General features: G+C 42.7%; 1 protein-coding gene across 6 annotated transcripts in view; it reads left to right on the forward strand.

Annotated features, from left to right (window-relative positions):
- Positions 1–16,316, forward strand: part of LOC118707681 (SLX4 interacting protein) — a 179,216-nt gene extending 162,900 nt beyond the window's left edge. For all 6 annotated transcript variants that reach the window (XM_045574873.1, XM_045574877.1, XM_036418351.2 and 3 more), the window contains 2 exons: positions 14,059–14,159; positions 15,485–16,316. In XM_045574873.1, the coding sequence (XP_045430829.1) occupies positions 14,059–14,159; positions 15,485–16,205 (822 nt within the window). In that variant the 3' untranslated portion in view covers positions 16,206–16,316. The remainder of the gene's footprint in view (positions 1–14,058; positions 14,160–15,484) is intronic.
- Positions 16,317–21,839: the final 5,523 nt, after the last annotated feature.

Raw genomic sequence — 21,839 nt, forward strand, 5'->3', positions numbered from 1 at the left:
GAGGGCCTTAGCCCTCTTCTCAGTCAAGGGGAAGATGTCAGATTACTTCAAAAATCCTTTCTCATCCTAAATTTCTATCAAAGGAAGCAATGAAAATGTTGCTAAATAAAACCTATAAAATTATTTTGCACAAAAGAGGACGTTCCTTGTAGATTAAGAAACTGATTAGAAGAAAATCGGAGTATATTTTACCTTAGGAAAGATAAATAGAAATTATAACAAGTAGAAATTCTAGTCTTTAAGTTTTTAGAATACAAGAAATAAACTACTTAACCAATTTGACTATGCACTAATTTATGCACCCCAATGAGATAATTATTTAACTTTCATATGACAAATTTTGCATAAGTATAAATCAGATCATTCAAGAAAAAATAACTCATTTTTTTTACTAAAAAATTAAGCAGTGTTTCTCCCTCCCCCCCCCAGGTTTTTCTTGATATATATAGTCTTTGTAAGATTCCATTCTTCTCATCTTATTGTATTTCCTAAACAATGCTGGTGGTAAATTACATGGGAGCCATAAACAAGAGCTGTCTGTAGCACTAAGAAATGTTCCTTGAGTGGGAAGAGGCAATTTCCATATTTCACATTTCCCACAGTGTTTTGAACTTAGTTTTTTTTGTTTTGTTTTGTTTTGTTTTTTTACTTAATAACTGCTTACCAAAATTGTACATGTTAATTGTGCAAAAGTGTTTAGAATCCCAATATATACAAAAACAGTAAAAATTGTCCACAACTCCCAATCCAAAGATAGCCTCTGTTAATGATCTATTCTGTATCCTGCCATACTTCGTGCTCGATAACTGAGGTCAGTGTGAATTTAATTCAAATAGGACCCCTGTATTGTGAATTCTGTTTGTGTCCATTTTTCTATCCATATTTTTGTATTCTACAAACTCCTTATTGTATGAAAATTTCTTACATTGCAAGAAAAGTGACTTTTAGTGAGTTTAAAATTTACCTTTCATGACATTGCTGTGTGGTAAGTGTCTATGCTTTCAGTTTTATTTTCCACAATGATGACTGCCTTAGATGATCTTGGTGTCTTGTGTGTTTTTGTTTTTTTTTAATTGGATAAATATTTACTAATATTTTCTTCTGGTAGTTTCATGAAATTTAGTGTGTGCAGCGAGCTCCTTTTTATTCTGCATATTGACCAGGATTGTACTATTGGGTCGGCAAGTAAGTAATTGCGAATTTTTTAAAGAAAATCAAAGACAATTTTTTCATGGAACTAAATAACTTTATTCTGTAATGTATTGCCCATTTTGATCAATGACCTTTTGCCATCTTTCAGGCAGCATCATAATCCCACGTTCAAAAAACTTCTGGTTTTTATTAGCAAAAAACTGAATCAGGTACGATTTGACATCATCATCATTATTGAAATTTTTACCATTCAAGGAGTTTTGTAAAGATCGAAACAAAAAGTAATCAGATGGTGCAAGGTCAGGACTATATGGTGGATGTGGCAAAACATCCCAACCAAGCTCCATTAATTTTTGCCGAGTGACCAAAGATGTGTGTGGCCTTGCATTGTCATGATGGAATACAACACCTTTTCGATTTGTCAATTCGGGCCGCTTTTCTTCAACTGCATTGTTTAATTTTGTTAGTTGTTCAATGTAGACATCAGAATTGATCGTTCGGTTGGGTGGTAAGAGTTCAAAGTAGACAATTCCTTTGTAATCCCACCAAACTGATAACAAAACCTTCTTTTGATGAATATCAGCTTTTGATGTTGTTTGAGTTGGTTCACCTGGCCTGCTCCACGATCTTTTCCGCTTGATATTGTTGTAAACAACCCATTTTTCATCGCCAGTTATCAGTCGTTTTAAAAATGGATCATTTTCATTACATTTCTTTAGCAAATCGCAGCTGCTAATGCGTTGCGTTAACTGTGATTCTGTCAGTTCGTGAGGAACCCATGTATCGAGTTTTTGAACATAGCCAAGTTGTTTTAAGTGATTTTCAATGCATGTATGTGATACATGAAGCTTCTCTGCAATCTCACGTGTTGTACTGTGACAGTCCGAATTGATTATTGCTTTGATTAGGGCGTCATCAACTTCAACTGGACGACCAGAGCGTTTTTCATCTTTGAGTGAAAAATCACCAGAACGAAATTTGGCAAACCAATTTTGACACTGCCGTTCTTTTAAGGCTTCGTCACCATAAACAGCAGATAACTTTTTATGAGCTTGCGATGCGTTTTTCCCTTTGTGGAAATAAAAAATCAAAATATGACGAAAATGTTCCTTTTGATTTTCCATTTTTCAACGAACGCCAAACGAAAACTACAAAACAGATCAAAAAACTTTTTTTACTGATTAACAGCTGAATAGCCAACTATCAAATAACAAAATGTGTTTTACATTTTTACTACGTCTGCAAACCTAAAAATTCAACTGAAGCCATATATGTGTGAAACCCGCAATTACTTACTTGCCGACCCAATAATTAGGTTTTTAGGTTCGGGGACTAGGCGTGCTCTGAGTGTGTTCATGGGGCCTCAGTGTTGGGGTACACATGACAAGGGGCTTCTCTAGATACAAGGCTTCTTTGCCACCATAGCAACAGGACTAAACTGATGTTCTCCATCCTACCCGCTGTCTCCCTGTGCTGTCTGCCTTTCCCTTTTTCAGTCAGCTGTGGCTCGTGCTGTGGGTCAGAACACACTGTTAATAAGTAGTTGTGGAACAGATTAGGGCCACACCCGAGAAGGGCCAATAGATGGGCAGTTTTCCTTGAATAGGGATGGAACTATAGCATCCGCTGTCACCCACCTGCCTTATGTGGACGCAGCACAGGTGGATGATCTTAATGAAATGCTGGTGGTGGAGACAAAATTATTCTTGGTTGGCTTGGTCTATCTAGATTCTAGAACCTTTTTTCTAGGCTATGACAGAGAAGATAAAAAGAAAATTTTCTCAGATGAAATCACTTTTTTTAAGATGGACTATCCTTTGCTTGTATGTTAGTCACCTAAGGTTTTGTTCTCCTTTTTAAATAATAAAATTCTCCTAAATGCTAAGCCAATAGTATTTCTAAAAGAGATGGTTCATGTTGCCTCCTCTCGGCTCCACAGGAACCTGCCCTTTTGCTGAGTTGGAATAGGATAGAATGTATCTGAGCCTTTCACTCCTTTGTGCTTTTCTCCTCATAATGTACCTTTGCTTATGCAGAGACCTCTAATCTCCCTTTGGTGACCACTTGGTTGATAGATCGAATTAGGAAAACCACTGTGGGGAATAGAACAAGTGGAAATGAGATCAGACTTCAAAGTAAAAGACCTGCTTTGACCCACTGATGCCTCTGCTCTCCCCCACGGGATGACAAATCCTTTGGCTTCTTGGAACGCTAGTCCCTGGCTTGTTAAGCAAAGGTGAAAGTGATGCCTTTCCAGCTTTTTCTAAGGATCAAGTGAGATAATGAATATAAAAATGTTTTGTAAACTCTAAAGCACTTATACAGTATTAATTATTATCGTCACAATTTCCATTATCTCCAAAGAGGGGTTAATTTAAATGCCATCAATACCAGATTAGCAGATTGCTGTTCTTCCCTGCTAGAGATAAGAAAAATACCTAATAATATTCATCTGTGCATATTTTACCAAGAGGCTCAGCATCTTCATTTTTTGTCTTCACTTGCCAGCTCAGATTCCTTTTGCAGCTATAAAAACGGAAGAACCAAAAAGTTCAATGATAAAACCCTATTTAGCCAGCAAGTAGGTGATGGAATGCAGTAGTCCAGGGGGATAATATTAAGAGCATAAATATGTGACCTTCAGTGAGAACTCTGTTAACCAACACCCAGAGGAGGGGGCAGAATAGAGACCGCCCAGCTAAAATGCCTTTCATTTCCAGTGGCTGCCAATGGATTCCCAGTGAGGTATGGCTTTGGAGGAAGGACCCACTAACTTCTCTAAGGTACATAGGAATTTGGAGACAGCAGACTTCTCAGGCCAGAATTCCTCAAAGCACACGTGATCATCGGAACACCCACAGTGACCGCACAGAGTTCAGCATGCGACTGGATTATGTTTGGAAAGTTCATTAGTGAACAGATGATTTAGAATTCGGTACTCATTTTCCCAAGGAAACAGTCTCATAAATGCAGTGAGGTTCCCAGACTGGTGAGATTGGAGTTTGGGAAAAAGGGGGGTCCTGCTGTCTGTGTTCAAGGGGAGTAAGAAGAGCGATTGCCTCTGCATCCCTGGGCAGCGGGCCAGCGCTGGACAGAATTTTGAAATAAGACAGTTATCCGTGACGTCTTCTCTCCAACTCTGACAGCTTTTCCCTGGTGAGCAGGTCAGCAGTGGGCCCTCTTTGGGCCAGCCAGCCCTGCTACCTGTGTAGCTGGCTCCACACTCACCCACCTCTCCTCTCCCATCCTGTGCGGACCTACATGCTCCGCCAGCAGGAGCTGTTAGGGAAAAGATTATTACCTGAATGAAGGTGGCAACCTTCCTGCAGGTGTTGGCATTTTCAACCCCTGGCGTCTGTGAGGGCGGTATTTTTTTAATAAGTTGACTCCTTCCCCCCCCCCCCCCCCAAAAAAAAAAAAGGTGGGTTAGCTCCGCCCGGGGCAGTTCCCATTAAGTTTCTCTCTATTTCTCACAGATATTTCCCTTCTACTTTTAAACTGCGCATTATTAACCTATGATTCATGAATTCCCTGAAACTGAAAAAAAAAAGTTATATGTATTTTTATGTTTTTCTAGTCAAAGTTGAATAGCTTTCATTCAATTCTCAAGTGGCCAGTAAATTTTCTCATCTTTAAGAAGCGCTGGCCCCAAACCTATGATTTTTCTAAAAACCCAAATTTTGTCACACTTTTATGGCACCAGAGACCCAACTGTGGGGCCTAAGGTTGTTGAGGATTTATTTTTAGGGTTTTGAGGGTAGGTGAATATAAACTGGAAAATCCCTGTGAAATGTGTACTTCCTACAAAATAACTTCCTTGATTTTTCTCACTGATATGATTTTTAGATTAACATTTTTGCAACTATTTATTTGCTCTTCCCTAGACCTACAACAAGACAGTTTTGTAGTCATCAATTCAGGAGAAAACAAAACTTTAAAAAATATATTAAAGAAAAAAAAAAACCCAGTAGAGTACCTACTAACAAACCCACAGGGCAGCAGCCTCAGCAGGCTGAGCTCCACTTCCTCTCAGAATGGAGGGCTCTGGAGAGGGAGTCAGCCAGAGAAACCAAGTGCAGCGAAAGCCTTGCCCCTCATTGTAGGAACTGAGCAGACGACCCAGCCTCATAGGGCACCAGTTAACTCATCTCTGGCATGGGGAAGGTCACATCTGCCTCATGGGAATCTAATGAGGACTCATTTACCCATTTACTCATTTAGTCCCTGTACCCAGTGCTTTTTTTTAAAATCTCAGTACAAATGTCCTCTATCGTTATCGCCGTTAGAGAAAACAACTTCAGTTCACAGTGGAATTCACGAGATACCACTTACCTTTTCATTACCTCTTTTTGCTTTAATTCTTTTGAGTAGATACACTTATATATTTCTCTACTTCTTTTCATTGTTCATTATTATCCAGTCCCACCTATTTTGCCCTTTCCAATCCCATAACTTACTCATTATCAAATAATTTAAGAAAATACCAGAAGTGAAGTTTGGGAAAGAGACCTCTTCCTCATTTTAAGATGTATGGCTTCTGCATGGTCACCTGCCATCTAACATGGGGTTGTCGTCCTATTTCTTGCTCTACTTGGGCTGCTTTTCTCTAAGTTACTCAACTGTTCGCCACATTTCAGAACACTGATGCTCCTGAAAATCATTAAGCACCCCGCTAGCATTCAAAAATAACTTTCTTTTTGTCGTAATAGAAAGTCAAAAAGCATTGAAAGTAGTTCCAGCTTTATATTTTATTATTATTTTTGGCCACCAAGTGAGCTGATAATATATTACTTTTACTCTGCTTGTATTGTTTGCAAAAGCTTTATTGTTTGCAGAGGGCCATTGCATACAATAACTTATTCAGTGCAACAAACCTGAGAAGAGATTGTATCAGTCCTGAACTGTGTGGTTTTCAAGGGACAGGAAGGCCAACTTAAAATGGCTTAGCAAAAAAGGAAGGTTTGTGGCTCATGTACCTCAAAAGTCCAGGATTCAAGTATAGCTTGATCAGAGGCACAAAAAATATCACCAATACTGTTTCTCACCTTTTGGGTTTGCTTTTTACTGTGTTGGCTTCATTCTCAGCCTGTATGTGGTAGTCGTTCTGGCAGCTCCAGGCCCAAGGGGAAAGAGAGTGGGCCTCTTCCCATGCCACCTATAGGTCATGCATGTCTTTGTAGCTCATGAATTCTGCACTCTGATTGGCCTGGACTGGGTCACAGCCCCACTTCTGGAGTCAGGCATGGAAACAAGGCCTCCTGAAATGAGTAGACATTGAATGGACAGTTGGGACATGATTCTCCAGAAGAAAAATCTGAGTATTATCATTTTTAAAATACATTTTTATTGATTTCAGAGAAGAAGGGAGAGGGAGAGAGAGAGAGAAACATCAATGATGAGAATCATTGATTGGCTGCTTCCTGCACACCTGCCACTGGGGTTCAAGCCTGCAACCCGGGCATGTGCCCTTGATTGGAATGGAACCTGAGACCCCTCAGTCTGCAGGCGTACACTCTATTCACTGAGCCAAATCAGCTAGGGCCTGAATATTATTTTCAGGAAGTGAAGGAGTGTCCACTACCAAGATATTAACATTCCTTTTTTTATAGATGAGAAAACTGATGCCCAGAGAACATACGGGGCTTATCCATATCTCACAGTGAGGTAGTGACTGAGAGGGAGCTGGACCCATGGACAACTAAGTCCTGTGCTCTCTCTGCAGCTCCATCTCTAACCACCACAGCAGTGACCCACCGGGCACAGTGCAGAACACTGTGCAGGGTCAGGCCTCTCAGCTCAGTGCTGCCCCCAGCTGCCTGTGCTGCCCTGAACACCTAGTCTCTGGGTCTCCTCCGTCTGTGTGAACCAGAGACAATACCTGGCTGCCAAATACTCAATAAGACGCCGCTGAGATGTGGGCTAAAGAACTTTAATCATCTAAGTTCCCTACAAATGCAAGGCATCCTTTGCCTTCTTACAAACCCCATATGGTTTGTGTAGGTTTTGGATTTTCTTTTTCAAATGTGTTTAGTGCTTTCCAGCTTCCAAAGTGTGCTTCATATACCTCACCCCATTTAAACTTCCCAAAGAACCCTGAAAGGTAGATGAGAAACCAACCATCAGGGGGTTGAGAAACTGGCTCTGGGACAGATAATCAAGGAGCACCATACCTTTTCCTCCACCCCCTCACCTCTGGGCTTCACCGCCCACCCCCCAGGTGTTAACCTGATTTGATCAACTCTGGGTATAACATTCTCAGCAGATGTGATCATAAGGAATTCAGAAACAGTAATGAATATGACCTAAGGCTAATATTCTGTGAATTACCTCTTTTAAAATATTCTGGTTGCATTATTAATTATTTTTAATTGAATAAGACAGAATTAAAAGAAACTCATGTGCATGACCATGAGTAGATCCAATTCTCCAAAGACAAGGGCTGAGAGTACCACAGCATTACTGCATTAAGTACTGCCGTGAGAAAAATCTTCACTAGCATTGAAAAGCTTTCTTCCCCTCCTCCCTTTATTGCCTTCCTATTAGGTAGGATGTTCTGCAATCCTGGAATAAGCGTTTGGTGGATTAGCTTCTAGCTGTGCTGTAGAGGCTCTAGGAGCCCCACGCTGGCAGGCAGGGTGGTTGGGGTGAGCTGTCCCAGGGCACACACGGGGAGCTTGCAGTGACCAGCAGCATGATATCATGGTCCTTAGGATATGCTCCTTTCTATTTCAACCTAGATTAACTTGGATATCCCAGCGCCTGCAGCCAGTTGCTTCAGCGTGGGCCCCAAGAGTTTCCCAGCAGAAGCCTTGTTGGTCAGATGAACGTGGCATTGTCACCCGTGCTGTTTGTTTATGTTGAATCAGGTCCCTGGAGGGTGGCAATAATAAATCACTTGCTTCACCAAGTTGTTTTGAAGGCAACATTAGTGAGTCCATGAAACAGTGCCTGACACACAGTCAGAGGTTGGCACACGGTAGCTGATCACATCTCTCCAAATGCCTGTTTCAGTCATCACTGACTCACTCTCCATTAGCCACCTCCTCTAATCCAGCACCAAGCCCATTTCTCTACTCCTTTTTTACTGCAAACCCTTCAAAGGTGTTGTCTAGACCTGTGCTGGCCAACACTCCAGCCACTTCGCAAGTCAGAGATGATATACTCTGAGTATAAAATACACACCAGATTTCAAAGTCAGTATAAAATTCAAAATATCTCAGTTTTTAAAACTTATTATACATTATAATAATGATATTTGATATATTGAGATAAATAATATGATTATTGAAATTTAATTTTACGAGTTTCCTCTTTTGTAATGGGTCTATATAAAACTTAAAGTTATATATAACACGCGTGATACATTTGCACTGGAGAGTTCTGGTTTCCACTTGCCTCTGTTTCACTCTTGAAACCATCCAAGTAGGCTTGGGTTCCAGCAGCTGACCAAAAACACCCATTGTTGTGTCAACTTCTGTGATCAGTTTTTACATTTAACATTCTGCAGAGTTTGGCACAAGTTGTCACTTTCAATGAAGCACTTTCTTCTCTTGCCTCCAGGGACATCCTGTTATCTTGATTTTTCTCTTTTCTCAGTCTCCTTTCCCCTGAATCCTCCTCATTCTCAACTTTTTTTTTTTTTTTTTCTCTCGTCCAGACTCACTCCCTAGTGGAGCTCATTTTGACTGATGTCTTTAAATACCATCTGTGCTGATTTCCCAGCTTTGTGTCTGCAGCCCAGATCTCTCTCTGCCTGCAGCCTGTATGTTAACTGCCTGCTCAGTCTCTCCATTTGGATGTCCAGGAGGACTCTTAACTTTTGTTTACATACCTAAAATTGATATCTTGTTCCACTTCCCTGAGCCTGTACTTCCTGATTGGTGAAGGGTAACTTTCATCATCCAGTTTTTTAAATCATAGATCTTGGAGTCATCTTTACCTTTTTTCTTCTCTCAACTCTTAATATTCAACTAGAGGCCCAGTGCATGAAATCATGCGTGGGTAGGGTCCCTAGGCCTTGCCTGCAATCAGGGCCATCTTCCACCCGTTCACCAGTCCCCAGTCCCGCCCCGCCGCCAACACCCACCCCCATTCCCCGTTCACCGTCTGGCGATCTATTGGAGCCTGTGGGCCCAGAGGAGGGACCAAGAGATTGGCCATTCCTTTCGCTTGCCAGTTTCCAGTCCTGCCCTACTGCCACCCACCCTGGTTCCCCATGGTTCCCCATTGGCCATCCAGCAATCGGAGCCTGTGGGCTTGGGGAAGGGACTAAGAGATGGTCAATGCACCTCATAGCGACTGGTCAATTGGTTGTTCTGATTGTTACACCGTTATGGTCACTGGCCTTTTATTATTTAGGATAGATCAGCACATTCTATTAGGTCTCTCTTCAAATTTTATTTCCAATCTAACCACTCCTCACCATCCCCACCTTCCCCTAAGACCCATCATCTCTGAATGGACTATTTCAGTGGTCTCATCACTGGTATCCCTGCTTCCATCCCTGCTTCCACCTTGTCTTTCTCCTGAACCCAAGGTAATCCTTTTTTCCTCTTTTTTTATTGATTTTTTTAGATGACATTGGTTAATAAAATGATATAGATTTATGACATTGGTTAATAAAATTATATAGTTCTATAAAACATCATCTGTATTGTATGTTCACTACCCCAAGTTAAGGCTCCTTCCATCACCCTTTATTCCCACTTTACCTTCATCTACGTCCCCCCATCACCTTTTTCTCTGATATTCACCATCTTCTTGTCTGTGTCTATGAGGGTTTTCTTATTTGCTTGTTCTTTGCTTAATCCCTTCATCTTTTCCATCCAACCCTGAATTCCCTCTCACCTCTGACAGCTGTCAGTCTGTTTTCTATCCATGATTCTGTTTCTGTTTTGTTAGTTTATTTTATTCATTAGATTCATAATAATCTCCAGGTCCATCTGTGCTGTTGTAAAGGATAAGATTTCTTTATTTTTTTTACAGCTGAGTAGTATTTCATTACTTCTTCACAATAAAATGTGCCATCCTTAAAAAAAACTATACACAATTTGCTACCCCCACTACTACTAATGTGCACTTGCGCACACACGTACCCCTCTTACCTGCTCTCTGACCCCTTCCTCTGATTTGCTTTCCTGTTTTCCCTGCTTCCAGGCACTCTTTGTCTTCACAGCATGAGTGTTCATGCTTCTCCCTGCCTGAAATGCCTTGCCCCATATGTTTATCTGGCTTGTTCTCTCCACTCGGGTCTCTAGGTAAAGCTCACCTTGTTCCTTCCACCACTCTCCCTGACTACATCTAAAAGGGCACCCCATGAGAGGTTTATTCTCTTCCTAATGTCACCATCACCTAACACAGGCTTATTTGTTTCTTATCTTACTCGTTGGGAGAGTGTTTTCATGAGAGCAGGGCTGGTTTCTGTGGGCTGTGCCCTTTTCCATAGGGTCCTCACAGTGCCTGGTGCAGAGATCAGTGGTTCTGCTGAACTCTGCTCAGTTATCCATTCCTGTTCTCTTTAGGATAGAAGTTTAATTCTGCTAGGCATCAAAATCACTGGGGCACTTTACTAAAATGCACTTGCCCTGATGTCACCCCCAGAGAAGTGAGCACAGTGGATTTTGGGGGAGAACCCAGAACATTTTTTATCAAGCCCCCCCCCCCCCCCAGTTGATTTTGATGTCTGAGGTAACTGAACCACACTTGGCAAATGCTGTCTCATTGTACCATTTTACATTCGTTACGTTTCTCTGCTCAGTTGAGTGTTGTTTCAGATGAATCAGCAGTTCTTGAATTACCTAGGAACCTACATATAGATCTCTTAGCCCCACCCCAGATTTTGTGAATCAGAACTTCCAGGATGGATTCTGGGAATCTATTTTTTTGAAAACCTGTTAGTGCCTCCAATACTGAGTCTGCTAGCCAGTCTTCTCACTAGCTTTTGGGAGCCCAGCTGTGTTTTATGGACTCTGAGAGGAGGTAATAAACTCAAGAGCAGGTGCTTTATGTCTTCTTAGGCCAGCTTCTCCCCCAATCCCACATTAATTCAACAGTGTTCTGTTAAAAAATAGTATTCAGTAAGTCACTGTGGAATGAATGCCTGGATCTATCCACATTTCCAACTTGCCTTTGTAACTTGAGTATCAACCAGTATTTATAATTACATTTCAACCTAGCTCATGCTCTGACAGAGGCAGGAAGTGAGTCTTAGTTGCCCAGCTCACCCTGGTGGAGCTGCCTTGCGGTCCTTTCTGTTCAGAAATTTGAGAATGTCTTTCTCAGGTCAGACCAGACAGCCCTGGGGTAATGTCAGCCATGATCAGACTTCGATTCTAACCTGCTGTACCTCCCCCTTGGACCTGTACTGGGATACGTGTGCTTTGGCTGTCCTCTACCTCAGGGTGCCTACCTGGTCTCCAGAGCATCCCCAAGCAGGGGGCAAGGCCTGATCACTTGTCTGGGAGTCTGCCTGGTCTGCTCAAGCTGCCACGGAGGGTATGCCTAGATTAGATTCCTTCTGGGGCTGGTGGCCTTGCCCTAGGAAATAACATTTGCAGAAGTTTAATCCTTGGCAGACTCAAAGCTAGCTTCCAGGTTGTGAGGACTCATTTATTCAGGCGCAAAAAGGTCATCTTGGTTAACCTGTTTCTTAAATACCCATGGGGTGCTTTGGGTGGCTGACTGGTATCCTTTTTCATTATGTTGGTGTTTTTCTGTATTCTTGGTAGAAGGTGTCAGGGCAGAATCCAGAAAGGAGCAGTGTCACCCAGGGATGCCTGAGAGGCACTTGTAACCCCAGCACACTGTCTGCACCTGAGAGTTTTGCCTCTGGATAAGCCATGAATTTCATTTTGATGCCAGATGTGAGAAGCTGTTAGTAATCAGGATGACTGGCCTGGGAAGTCCGGTTCCCAGGTGGTAGTGCTTCCTCTGGAGGATTTGTCTGGGAGGCACCAGGGCTGCGAGTTAGTGACAAAGGGAATGAATTGACCCTAGACATGCAAGAGTGAGAGCTTCCTAATGAGACCTGACAGTTCAAGGGCAGAAGGAGCCTAATCTTTTTCTCCCTGCCCACCCAGTCTTCATACAAATGTAAATATGCCTCCTTCAACAAATTGTCAAATGTGGTTTTAATTTGTGTGAGCCCGCCTTGCCTCTTTTCTTTCTTCTTTCTCTTTCCCTTTTTTTTTTTTTTTTTTTTTTTTTTTGCAAAGGAAGATACAGGTTTTACACTTTTGGAACTGGACATTTCCGTCTGTCACTCCCTCACTTTTTCTGTTGTCCTTTTTCTTTCAAGGACGTTTCCCCCATTGTTTGTCATCTGAGGATTTTGGGACGAGAGGGGATCTTCCTGTTTCTTTAAGAAGTTTTTGAAGTTCCCATAGGAAATACATAGTGCTTTTCAAACTAAGTTTTACAATAAATACATGTGAGTGTGATTGAAGCCAGTGTGAGGCTCGAAGTGTCACGATCACGCATCCAACTCTCTGTGCTCACCGCAGTATCCATTGTTGTTATTTATGACCCTGTCTGCCTTCCATTGTGGACTTCTTCCAGCCTTGGGGAATTTACATCATTCCTAATAGCAAAAGGCTTTCTGGTTCCCACAGAGTTGTTCAAAGCCTGACTCATGCTCCTTATGTTAATTGTTCAGCTCTGAAAATACAGCACTTACAGGGTGTGGTTGTAAGGGGGAAATCTACTGTACTTACAGGGCATGTTTAGAAGTGTTTCACACATAAATCTCAATCTCTCTCATTTAACTTTCAAACTGTAGTTCTTTTTGGTCAACTAGTCAGTCCTAGGAGGGGGGAGAGGGAGAAGTATTAAAATGCAGTATAATCCAAAAAGATCTGTAATAATTTGTTCACTAACTCTTTCAACTGATGTAAGTTGTCTTGGATATGACTTTGGGCCTGAGACCATAGGCAGGGCAGTGATGGGATGTGGGACACCCAGGCATTCCACCAATGGCTCTCCCAGGCTCCATGGGGCTGTCATGGTTAATTCTAGTGTAAGTCTAAAGCCAGGACCTCATGATAATTTACCAAAACTGTTCCTGTGGCAGCAACATTTTATTGTGGAATTTGATGGAGAAGGGTACGTGGTGTCCCAGAAAATGAGAGAGGTTAATGCTTTGTCTGAATAATCTATTTGCTAACAAAAAGAAAACGATTCCAAAGTAGGAAACAAGTCCACATTGGTGAAGGTTGGGAGTTTTTCACACTTTATAATTGCTTCTTGATGCTTCTAGGGGAACATATAAGGATAGGTAGACAGATACTCGATACTCTATAAATTATATAATGCCATAGTGATGCTGTTCATTTAAGAAAAAAACAAAACAAAAAACTCCCAGTTTTTTTAGTAGCCAAGATTCTCAAACTCTAGTTTTTAAAGGACCGGTGTTAGAAGGCTTACCTTGTGATGCATTCTTGAGTATTTGCAAAGGCCATATTCTGTATTTTCATAGCAAAAGGAAATGTGGGGAGTTCTTGGTATAATCAGGTTCAGACCTCTGCACCACCAGGTCTCCCTGGAAGATCAGGGCGACAAACATGCTGCTGCCTGGCATTGTGGCTCTGGGCATCAGCATGGTTTGGGCTCAAAGATTCCGTGTATTGGCCAAGGATCCCCAGATGGTTTAGAATCAACATTCTTTCCATCACAGTCTTGTAAGTTTGTGGTGCCTATTAATGTATGAAGTGTGCATGCTGAGAGCCCAAAAGAAGTGACAACTTACCAAAAAGTTCTAGATTTTAAAAAATTCAAATAGCCTCACACTAAGCAGTTTTATATAGTCCTCACAAAAACAAGTGTGTTCACTGGGAGGCTGAGAGCGTAATGGCTTTTTCTCATGTTCAGCTATTAGATTTCTGTTGGAACTTTTGTTATCTTTTGGAATAGACGGGAAGAGCTCTCCATGGAGTGTCTGGTTATTTTGCTGAGTGTGCAGAGGGTCCACTTCCTCCCAGTGCAAAGCGCAAGAGAAGAGCTCTGAAAGAAATGTGAGTCCACTGTGTTTCCTTTTCCTCATGTTTGACTGTCCATGTGTGTGAACACATGACATGGAATGGAGAGTCCAACAAGAGTACATGGGACTTAATCACAGACCCTGGCACCAAGCCTACCTTAAGTCACATACTTGTTCTTCCACCTTCCTGACTCCCTTTCTCCTGCTTTCTGGACAACAGGAACTGAAGCCTTGCTTCACAGGTGTGTTGCAAGGACTAATTAATTACAAGCGCTTTGAAGATGAAAAGCACCTGTTGGTGGTGTGTTTCATTCAGCTTTCAGAGTGACTACAGACAGATCTAAAAAAAATGCATTCCTTTTCTAAGATGCTTGTTCCGACCCTAACGTAATTATCATAATCCTCCTGCCCCAGAAAGCAACAGTATGAACATGAATCTATATATTTCTCTCCAGACTAAAGCTTAGCCAAAATAAATATTTTAGCTTCAGTGTTTTGAGTTCGGTGGTTTAAACAATTTCTTGCCATTCACAGGCCTGCAAATATATGTTGAAGTCAGTCTCTAGTTTCTAAATTCTTCCCATGAAGCTTTTATTCTCTCCCTCAAAGTAATTTTCAACCTGTGAGATTCACATTGTCTGCTGTCGAAAAGGTGTATGCCTCTGTGTGTGTGTGTGTGCGTGTGTGTGTGTACGTGTACACTCTCTTTTGTCTGCTTTGTTTCCATTCTCTATTCTTCCATACTCTCTGGAATTTCTTCCAGTACATTTCAAGGTTTATTACCTGAATCCTGTTTCCAATGGTTAATGAACAAGCCTTGACACCAGCTAAATGGTGCTTATATTTGAGTAATACCTTGAAATGGCCTGAGAGAAATTCCAGAAGATTATTTTACTTACAAAGAGAAATCGTGTGTGTCTATACGTGTATAAGCATGTTTTTGTGCACATACACATAGAGTCATACATAAACACAATCTCTGCTTTGGATGTATATGAGCATTTACTTTGGGGGAGGGAGATCACTGTATCAAATTGATCCGTAATATCTGAAATGAATACCTATCTGCCTTCGTTAAAATATGAACTCTATCAATAACCCAGTGACCATTAAATAAAGTGTTCCCTAGTGTGTCCCAGTGTATTGGAAAAGATGAGGCTATTGCTTGTTCCAGTCTGCAGTCAAACATTCGCTTGGGGATTCTTTTAGATTTGCCGGGAGATAGGGAGAAGGGGGCAGTGCATGCCTGCCTTTTTCAGGCATAGGAAATGTAGTTGGGGAATTTGGAGGAAACCATGCCATTACAGCATTACAAAACAAAGTTTTTTTTTTTTTTTTTTTTTTTTTTTTTTTTTTTAGCATGAAAAGAGCTGAAACAAAAAGCAGCATCATGAGCAAATCACAGGGCAGCAGGGACATTGTGGGAACATCAAGTGACTCAGTGGTTGCAGAGATGGCAGTGAGAAGAGGTGACAGCCAGGCTTCCTCCAGTGCCTCTCCGGAGTCCTCGGGGCAAGCAAAGGATTGCACACAGGCAGCTGAGAGCCACTGGGGGCTCTCTGTTCAAAAGCTGGAACATGTTCCTCAGACCCAGCCAGAGGACACCGGCAGCCAGCACAAACCTCATCCTGGGGCGTGGTTACAGACAGGGCTTCGAAGTGGGAGCGCTGTCTGGAGCTGTGAGTCAGCAGCACCGGGTCCAAAACAAAGTCCACGAGGGGCCCGAGCACAGCAGAAACGCAGGCCCCGCGGCTCTGCGCAGGGCTCCGTCCACAGCAAGAGAGTTTCTCTTGGAAGTGATCGATTCCTCCCGCGAGAAATGAGAGCGGGAACAAGCCAGGCTGTCGGGGTTTTGCCAACATCAGAGCTGTCAGATCCGGGGTTACTTTTGAAAGAGGATTTGGCAAAAGCCATGTCTAATGAAGAGTTGCATGTTTTGGAAAATCTCTCCTCCAGACATCTTATGAAAAGTGAGCCAGGGAAGGCCGACCAAACCGGCTCAACCACCAACACTGAAAGATTAGCTACAATCCAGGGCAGCCCAGGCAAAAAAAGGAAGAAGTCCGAAAGAGGCCACTGACTTACTAAAGAGGATTGCACAGTTGTGGTTGAGGGATATAGTGGCCAAACCTGCGAAAAATGAGAAGTATGTGTAGATGCTGTGATTTCAAAGGAATTAGAATGACTTTTTAAAAAGGAAAAATGTATCTTTTTGTTGGGGTTAGCTTTCAAAGAAGTCCCTTCCAGGAGCCTATCTGCTTGTTCTAACAACATGGCTGCCTTCCCATCAAACTGTGTAACTGCCTTCAGAAAACTATTTTAATGATAAACATCCATTCACTGTCAGAGACGACCCCACTCCTGAAGAACTCCACAGAGCCCAGCCGGTGTGGCTCAGTGGTTGAGCATCAACCTATCACAGTTCATTTCCCAGTCAGGGCACAACCCGGGGTTGCCAGCTCAATGCTCACTAGGGGGCGTGCAGGACGCAGCTGATCAATGATTCTCTGTCATCATTGATGTTTCTATTCCTCTCTCCCTCTACCTTCCTCTCTGAAATCAATAAAAATATTTAAAGAAAAAAAGAATGGCATGTTGGTACTGGGTGCAGTGTATCCTTCTGCTCCTTGGTTGAGTAGAGGGGTCGGGCAGGAGCAGGCTCGTGGTTCTCAGCAGCTAGTCCCGTACCAGCATCATTGTCGGAAAATGTGTTAGAAACACAGAGCTTGGGCCCCACCCCAGACCTTCTGAGGGATTCTGAAACATGCTCCAGACCCACCATGCTAATTGGAGACTCCCTCCTGCTCACCCACTGGACCACATGCGGACACGTACACACTTGTAAAGCACTTGAACTCAGTGCATGAGTCACTGTTCCTAGGTGTTATGGCTGCCACAGCACCTAGACCACTGTTACCCTAAGAATCTCAAGACCTTTCACAGGTAATTTGGCCCAGCGCTAGAAGACACGGGCAGAGCCTTGTTCTTGCTTGTAGCTCAGGCCCATCCTTGCCCTTACCTCTAAGATTTTGGTTAGGTGCAGGATGGACTAGAACCCACAGGGAACTCCATGGCCAGGGTTTCCTGTTTCCTGTTTGGAAGTCTTCACAGGCAGTTTAAATTTCAAAACAGGAGTCTTTGATTTGCAGTCGTACCCACTAATATCTACATTGGGCTGGCTGAAAAGTTACGTAATGACTCATAGCCACAACTTAACTTTGGATGGACACCTACTCAATATTTTCTTCACTGAATTCATTATAAAGTAGGGAAGAAATCATCTTCAAAGCACCCATCAACTACATCTTTTTTTCAGTTCAACATTGGGTGGTCCTTTGAAGTAGCCCCTCTCCAGTAACAAGCAGAATCAGTATCTTCCCAGAAGTGTTGGAATTAGCAGAAAAAGCCCAACAAAACGTAAGAATATGGAAACAGACCACGTAAGTCCATGTCTAAGACTAATCAGTGGTTTCTCTCGGTTCATTCTATCCTCCCCATGTCTCCTTGCCCTCTTGTATAGGAGGGGAAGACTCACTAAGCAGCAACCATGTTGGGTCATGAAGTTTAGTCATGGTCACCACACCTGTCTATGGATATAGATGCTCTTCCTTTGATGTTCCAAACCCTGGAAACCTGTCCCCTTCCTGTGGTCCCATCCTCACCACCCCCACTAGGAGCATGGCTCTGCCCACTGGTATCTTTTCCTCTTCCCTCCTAGTTTATTTCCTCCCCCCAGTTCATTCCAACGAAAGGATTCTATAGGAGAAGAGGAAGCCCAACAGAATGTGGACCCCAGTAAGCAGATTCTGCTCATCAACAGGGGTACGCTGCACAGAATGCACAACTGAGCACATGGTAGAGCGTGGGTTTCTGTGGCCATTGTGGGCCTCTCGCAGAGTGGCCAGGAAGCTAGGCCTGGTCTTCATTGAAGACAGAACCGCCAGAACCAGTTTGGCTCAGTGGATAGAGCGTCGGCCTGCAGACTGAAAGGTCCCGGGCTCGATTCCGGGCAAGGGCACGTACCTTGGTTGCGGGCACATCCCCAGTGTGCAAGAGGCAGCTGATCGATGATTATCTCTCATCAATGTTTCTAACTCTCTATCCCTCTCTCTTCCTCTCTGTGAAAAATCAATAAAATATATATTTAAAAAAAAAAAAAAAAGACAGAACCACAGTGTTATTGAGGGTTCTTAAACAGAAACAAGTTTTGGGACAGTTTCATCAAAGGGGTCACCAATGACCAGGCGATAAGCCAGGAAACAGTAAGCTCCCTGGAACAGTCTAGAATAAAGACAGCCATTGCCGAACTAGAACTAGGAGATGTTTGAACCCAAAGCACCAGAAAAAGTTTGTATTGAGAAGTTTTTATTTCATTAGTTAATCCGGGCCTGATGATTAAAGTCCATTCTCATACTTTTAATGGTTTTCTTTCAAGTCTTGGCTTTGGAGTTTGGTGTATTTGTGTGAATAACAGGTACTGTGATGCAAAAGGGAAATGGCACCATTGGTGGCAGGTGGACATGGTCTTTCTCACTGCCATCGTGCACACGGGGTTTTAACAGGATTAGAGGGCCCTGCCGCCTCCGCTTCCGCACCTCAGCATGTGTTTGGGGAGTTCTGCCCCTGAACATTTTTCTTCTCCATGTCTGAAAGCCCCCTGGGGCTCCTGTTACTAGAATGGCCATGTGATTCTTTGGATATTTGGAAGTACAAAAGGGAAAATGGCTGCCAGGTATTCTTGTTGCATATTAGGTGGGAAATGAAGAGTTCTCTATTGCTAGGAGTGGTGTGTGTTTTGATATTTGTAATAATCTTAGTAATTCAGCCACTGAAAATCTGAGACCCTATCAGTATACTTAGTCAAAAAGTGGTCTTCAACCACTTACATAATAACCCAGATTAAATGTGTGTCTGTGTGTGTGTGTGTGTGTATCCTATCTAATAAAGAGGGAATATGCTAATTGATCATCACTCCATCACAAGTATGGCTGCACCCACAGCTGAGGCCTTAATGTCCAATCAGCAGGGACCTGAGGCTGCACCCTCCCCTGGCCCTATGGGGCTTGACAGGGGACCTGAAGGTGCAGGGCTAAGGGACCTCAGGCTGCTCCCCCTGCCCCAGTACCAGGCCGGGGAACCTCAGGCCACACCCCCACCAGGTGGGGCTTGATAGGGGATTTCAGGCCGTGCCCCCCCACCCTGGCACCAGACTGGGGGACATTAGACCGCACTCCCTGCCCAGCAGAGCTTGACAGGAGGCCTCAGGCCACACCCCCCTGCCTAGCTGGACTTGACGGGGAAACTCAGGCTGCACTCCCACCTAGCAGGGCTTAACAGGGGATCTGAGGTTACACCCCCTTCCCTGTGCTGGGCTGGGGGACCTGGGCTGTGCCCCCTCACCTGCCTGGCAGGGCTTGATGGGGGACCTCAGGCCATATCCCCCATCCAGCGGGGCTTGACGGGATCTCAGGCCGTGTTCCCCAACCCAGTCTTTGATGCCCCAGTCTGACTGGGGGACCTCAAGCCATGCCCCACATCTTGGTGCCAGGCTAGGGGACTTGAGGCTATGTCCCCTGCCCAGCAAAGCTTGACAAGGGTGGGACTGGCCAGGTCTGGATCTAGCCCAATTTGGGGTGGGGGATGCTGCTGGGTCTGGGCTCACAGGATTTTGAGGTGCATGTGGGTAGGCAGGGACTTGACTCTGGGTTCCATGGTAAGCCCCAGACTCTGACAGGAGGAAGGTTTTCATATACATTTTATGAATTTTCTTTCATCTTGGATACTTCTATTATAGAGAAAGGGCAAATAGCAATATTAAAATTATTTCCTCTAATTAATCCCCTTTTAATGTGCATGAATTTTGTGCACTGGGTCACTAGTGTGTGTGCGTGTGTGTGTGAATATGTTCAAGTTCCCGTAGTAACTCTGATGCTTAGAAGAAACATGGAACCAATTTGATTAATGTTATGACTTTGAACTCCTTAACTTTCTCAGTGTCGTGACTTCTAGGTCACCTCCATGTGCTTTCGAATAACTTTTTAACAGATTGGTGTCAGGTATTGCTTTGTTTTGTTACATTGTGGTCCTGTGTTTTTATGTCCATAAACAAGAAATGTCAGAATAGCCTGTGATATTTCTTAACACATTTTTTTCTTTTCTTTGCCACTGGGGGATTAACTGTCCACCAGAGATGCATATAAATTGTTAAATGCCAATGAGCAAATGTTGGGGGAGAGAGTGCTGAAGCTTTTTTTGTTCTTATTTTTACTACAAAAAAGTAGGAAGATGTTTCTCATTTTATAAAAAGCAAGAGTCACAGAACCCCTCTATGTTTTGATTTATGGAGAATATAGTGTCTCTGCACGAGGTATCGCAAGATATATTTTGGGGACAACAAAGTAATTGTTTGCTTGTGGTGCAATGTGTGGATTTTAGCGTGAATTGCTGTGCACTTGGTGGTCTTTGATTCAGAAAGAACTTGCTGAGGGCAGAGCAGGAAGGGAAGGAAACTCTGCCCAGGAGAATGGCCTGGGCCCACACTGTCGCCACTGTTTCCTTGCTTTCCTTCTTGGCAGGCCCCACTGTAGTATTTCCACAAAATTCTCGTGACACGCCCTCCTTTTGAGGTAACAAGTGGCTTTCCTAAGAACTAGTAATTCTCTGCTCAGCAATGCTATGACTTGAATATGGAAGTCACTTCTATTTCTCTTATGAGGAAATGTCCATGCTTGGTCTGTTAAGATGAGATAATTCATTTCTTGTTACTGAAACACTAATGAATTGAACCACATTGGCGCAAGGAAAAAAAAATTAAAATTAAGCTTTCTCTATTAAATGGTTTAAAGCCTTGCATGGTACAAAATAAATTAAGCATTGTGACATGAAGTTAATCCAGTTTAATTATTCAGAATAGAAATCTAACCATATATGTTATTGGAATTACAATTTAATGATATAATTAAAATTCTCAGAAATCTGCTGAATCTTCTCATTTGGGGTTTTGTATTTATTCGACAAGACAAGGAACACATATATGTCTATGTGTAACTTGACAGAGGAGACTTGAGTGGGTGAAATTATTACTTTTAATTGTGGAGAACTACTCAGTACTGGGCTTGAATTTAATTACATTTAAATAAGTTTCATTATGTGCAGCATGATATCACCATGTGCTACCTTATAATTGCCATTACAGTCACTTATCAAAAATGTTGATACACTTGACTCCCAAGCATCATGTTAGGAGACTGTAGGTAATGATTTTCCAGATCCCCAAAATCACTTTCTTCAGTCAACTTAGACAGTCAGACACTGCAGTAAGCCCAGGGAGCTGTCTTTAACATTGGCCTTGTCCTCTCACTTGTTTAGATGAGTTCAATAGCTGTACATGCCCAGGGGATGAAAGCAGTATGTAGTGGAAATGAACCTGTTTTATGAATAAAAAGGAAAATTGTTTAGAAAAATTTATGTGTATCACTTTTCTTCAAAATAAGTTAATTAACCACAAGGCCTATACTCTAAAATAACCTTTTCTGAGCACGCTATTTAAAATTATATTCTATGCATTGGAGACATTTTGTTTCCTCAGTGAAGCAAGTCTGAGATTTTGAATACTGGGTTAAAATAATTAAAGGAGCTCTGAGTTTGAACTATTGGTCCTAAAGATTTAGATTTTAAAAGCCCTGCGTGGGATGTGATTAAATTGGCCTCTAAG

The sequence above is a fragment of the Pipistrellus kuhlii genome, unplaced genomic scaffold (assembly GCF_014108245.1).
Source record: "Pipistrellus kuhlii isolate mPipKuh1 unplaced genomic scaffold, mPipKuh1.p scaffold_m20_p_6, whole genome shotgun sequence".
Classification (NCBI taxonomy): domain Eukaryota; kingdom Metazoa; phylum Chordata; class Mammalia; order Chiroptera; family Vespertilionidae; genus Pipistrellus; species Pipistrellus kuhlii.